Raw genomic sequence first — 4,244 nt, 5'->3', positions numbered from 1 at the left:
GTGTGGGACAACTCCATGTTAACCACCAACACCAAGATGAAAGTGTATCAGGCCTGTGTACTGAGCACTCTTCTCTATGGAAGTGAAACTTGGACCCTATACTCTAGCCAGGAATGCAGACTGAACACTTTCCACCTGCACTGCTTCAGACAACTACTGAGCATCACATGGCAGGACCGTGTTCCAAACTCTGAAGTTCTAGCCCAAACCAAAACACCAAGCTTGTTCGCCCTCCTCACCCAATGATGACTGCACTGGCTTGGGCATGTAAGCCACATGAACGATGGCCGTATTCCAAAAGACATGCTGTATGGCGAGCTGGCTGCTGGCTGCTGGCTCCAGACCTGCAGGAAGGTCCATCCTTTGATTCAAAGATGTTTGCAAACACAACCTCAGAGCAGGCAACATCTACCCAGAGGACCTGGAGACTGTGGCAGCCAACCATGACAGCTGGTGTCTTGCCATCAAGACTGGAGTCCAGACAGCAGAGAAGAGGAGAGTTGAGCAGTGGGAGGAGAGAAGACAGTGCAGATGACTCAAGGCCGACTCGGCACCCACGGAGATAAAAAACAATGACTAAGCCTGCAGCTACTGCAACAGAGTCTGCTGCTCCAGGATTGGACTGTACAGTCAGAGTAGATGCTGCAACTCAACAAAAGACTGACCGGATGCTTCTCCATTGTCTTCCGAGACAGAAGGATGCCAGAGAGAGACTCCTAATTTCCCCAGCCTGTGTGTTCATAAAGTCGCCATCAAATGAAAAGCTTAAAGCATTTTAATGCTGCAACTGAGATGCAACACACGTACGCACGCACAAAGCCTAATAACCCAATCTTCAACCATTGCATCACTCTATTCCACTTTTATCAACCATTTATTATGATGCTTATGGATGTCACTGTTGCTTAATGCAATGTAGATTCAAATAAAGTTCTAAACGCAACACTGAGTGAAATGCATGATTTATTAATATGCACAGTCTGAAGTGCACACACACACACACACACACACAAACACACACAGTCTCTCTCTCTCTCTCTCTCTCTCTAGGTATTAACTTATGCATCATACTTATTAATGTTCCACCTTCAGAGTGACTTATAGAGGATATGGACTTGATAAGTGGTTACTCAGTGTATATACTGTAAAGCAACAATGATTACAGTTGTCCTACTTGTGAAATAAAAATGTGTTCTACACAAAAACTATGTGTGAAATGTAATATGCAATGTGTCTAAAAAACACATCTGAGTTTTCTGGATTAATAATAATAATAATAATAATAATAATAATAATAATAATAATAATGTATTTATTTAACCTTTATTTAACCAGGTAAAGCTTACTGATATATAAAATCTCTTTTTCAAAAGAGGACTATAATAGTAGTAGTAGTAGTAATAGATGTTGGCACACACCATCACATTGTATTTTGTTTTGCTGATAGGATATTTGCATGTAAAATTCATTCTGTTTATTGGTTTTACTCAAGGAATAAAAAGAGCATTTGATTCGTATTATAATGTTCGGGCGGTGAAGAGGTAGGAAACAGTTGTGTGAGTTGTGTATTTTAGTGAGGGAAGTCCAAATATCACAGTCAAAATTCACAGCATGGGTCAGATCACATTCAGGCAACACACACAGCACAGAAGCACACACCAGGTAGTGGAATTCGTAACAGAATCCTGAACCCCCCTCCTCTTTATGGTACTACTCCCAAAGTGCTCCAAAAGTGTCAAACCAGCGGGTCCTGGGCCCCTGGACAGAATGTCCACAATTTACCAGGGTTCCCAGGGCAGGTGTTGCACAGAAATTGTGACAGCAGAGTGATGGAACAGGGCGGCAGGGCACTGACTTCAGCAGTGAAGGGTGGTGGTGTGATGACCTCGGTGAAGCAGAGCACTGGAGTGATGACCTCACCAGAGTCAGCAAGCAGAGACAGCATGACATCAGTGAATAAAGAGGCAGGGCAACTACTTCCTTGTCAGAGTCAGGAGGAGAATGGAAAGGACATGAGGGGTATCGGGCCTGGGCTTGGGCCACGCTGAATATGATTAAAAATTGGGAAAATTATTTATTACTCATCAACATTATTCAAAAAGTGTAGTGGAGATGTGGGTGTGGCTAAATTATTATGATACACAGTACATGCAGTGCAAATCGAGCAGTGAGTGCGGATTGGGTACCCACAGGGTGAAAGCATTACATGCATGAATTTTTCTCAGATGCTGTTGAGATGAGAGCGTGTGTGTGTGTGTGTGTGTGTGTGTGTGTTGCAGTGTTACTGTGCACATTGTTTAGTCATGAACATAGCTTTATCAACCATAAACACACCACTGAGTGAATCATCTGAGTTATTAAACATGAATAAATGCAGGAATGTTATTTAACAGACACATGAACAATGTGAGCTAAAGTTGGAGAAAAAATATGATTGTATTATTTTTAAAGTATGTATTTATAGACCATGGCTTCAAAAGTATCACCTTTTGTACACAAATGTAAGCTGTATTAATGTATTCATGTGTTTACTATTTAAGGGGTAAGAGGTGGATCAGTCGTTATCTTCTAGATAAACTGTCGAGCTTGAGTAGAGGAAGTGGTGAGTTGAGTCGATGTGTGCAGATGTACAGGGGGGTGGGGGGGGTAACCAGACTTAGATGGTTTAAAATCAAGCTATCCATCTCAACTCAACATCAAAAGCAAATTTGATGTTTGAGAGAGAAGAGGTCAGATCTTCACACACCTGCTGAGAACATGAAGATGAATCGTGTGGTTTTGGTCCTGGGCTTCGTCCTGATCATGGGGCTCTACTCAGATGCTCTGCGTGAGTTTAATACACACATTTTATGTAGCGGTACAACATTAGCTGTATATGAAGTTGAAGTAAATATGTACAGTCTAAACTACACACACACACACAAACACACACTTTTTATTTGGTATTAACTGATGTATAATACTTATTAATGTTCCACCTTCAGAGTGACTTATAGAGGATATGGACTTATAGAGGATATGGACTTATAGAGGATATGGACTTATAGAGGATATGGACTTTTTCGAACAATGTGCGGTGTATTGTAATGTCTTAGCTCTTTATGTTATTTTATTTATTATTTTTTTGTCACTTTCTCATTTTCTTTCTTTTGTATGTACAAATAGTTACATACATTTTTATACATGTTCAAAATAAATAAATTCAATTCAATGATTACAGTTGTCCTACCTGTGAAATAAAAATGTGTTCTACATGGGAACAATGCATAACATGTAACATGCAATGTGTCTTAAAAAACATATCTGAGTTTCCGGGATTAATAAAAATTATTATTATTATTATTATTATTATTATTATTATTATTATTATTATTATTATTATTATTATTATCATTATCAGTAGTAAGATCACATCAAAACTTGTTCATTAACTAAAGATCTGAAAGATGGATTATTTTTATATGACATTTATGCACATTTATGTAATTATGAGTTTCTATTTGACTAAATCACCTCATCTGTGTCTCACTCAGCTGAAGGTCCTCAACACCCCAAAGAATGCTGTTTTGAGTTTTTTCCTGGCAAAATTCCTCCTGAAAAGATCCTGAACTTTACAAACACAGACCCACGCTGTCCACAGCAAGGCTTCATGTGAGTATCTGACAATTACACATGGATTACTGTTTTATTCCATGATTTTAATTTTTAAAAAGTGAAATTAAATCCATTTCTAAATGAGATGAGAGTAGATGAGATTGTATTGATGTGTGTGTTTTTGTGTGTGTTTCAGTGTTACTACTCCTAAGCTCCCCAGACTGTGTGTTCATAAAGTCACCATCAAATTAAAAGCTTAAAGCATCTTAATGCTGCAACTGAGATGCAACACACACCATTTATTATGATGCTTATGGATGTTACTGATGCTTAATGTGATTCAGATTCAAATAAAGTTATAATGCACCACTGAGTGAACTGCATGATTCATTAACAAAAACATTACTGTGAGAAAATGTCTGAAAATAAACTCATATTTCATCTGTGTGATACGCTGCCCTATGATTCAGCATGAGCAGCTGTGGGTGTGTCTTGTGAAATGCATTGTGACCCAAACACACACACACACACAGAATGCACACACACACAGAATGCACACACACACACACACACACACACACAGAATGCACACACAGATTCTCATAGTGAAAGTAATCTGACATAAATGTTTCCAAGTCTGCAATTCTTTT

The 4,244-nt window shown here is 38.9% G+C and overlaps 1 protein-coding gene across 1 annotated transcript; it reads left to right on the top strand.

Annotated features, from left to right (window-relative positions):
* Window positions 1-2,649: 2,649 nt before the first annotated feature.
* LOC132890295 (C-C motif chemokine 14-like) lies at window positions 2,650-3,917 on the top strand. The gene is made up of 3 exons (XM_060927104.1): window positions 2,650-2,827; window positions 3,534-3,651; window positions 3,791-3,917. The coding sequence occupies exons 1-3, from the start codon at window positions 2,758-2,760 to the stop codon at window positions 3,852-3,854; spliced, it is 252 nt and encodes an 83-aa protein (XP_060783087.1). The 5' UTR covers window positions 2,650-2,757; the 3' UTR covers window positions 3,855-3,917.
* The last annotated feature ends 327 nt before the right edge of the window (window positions 3,918-4,244 follow it).

This window comes from Neoarius graeffei, chromosome 8 (genome assembly GCF_027579695.1).
Source record: "Neoarius graeffei isolate fNeoGra1 chromosome 8, fNeoGra1.pri, whole genome shotgun sequence".
In the NCBI taxonomy this organism is placed as follows: domain Eukaryota; kingdom Metazoa; phylum Chordata; class Actinopteri; order Siluriformes; family Ariidae; genus Neoarius; species Neoarius graeffei.
Note: the sequence above shows the minus strand (reverse complement) of the source record. Positions and strands in the feature narration are given on the sequence as shown.

Coding starts and splice junctions, on each gene's coding strand:
- LOC132890295 (XM_060927104.1), top strand. CDS start 2,758: ATGAAGATGAATCGTGTGGTTTTGGTCCTGGGCTTCGTCCTGATCATG. Junction 2,828..3,533: donor GCTCTACTCAGATGCTCTGC/GTGAGTTTAATA, acceptor TGTCTCACTCAG/CTGAAGGTCCTCAACACCCC. Junction 3,652..3,790: donor TGTCCACAGCAAGGCTTCAT/GTGAGTATCTGA, acceptor TGTGTGTTTCAG/TGTTACTACTCCTAAGCTCC.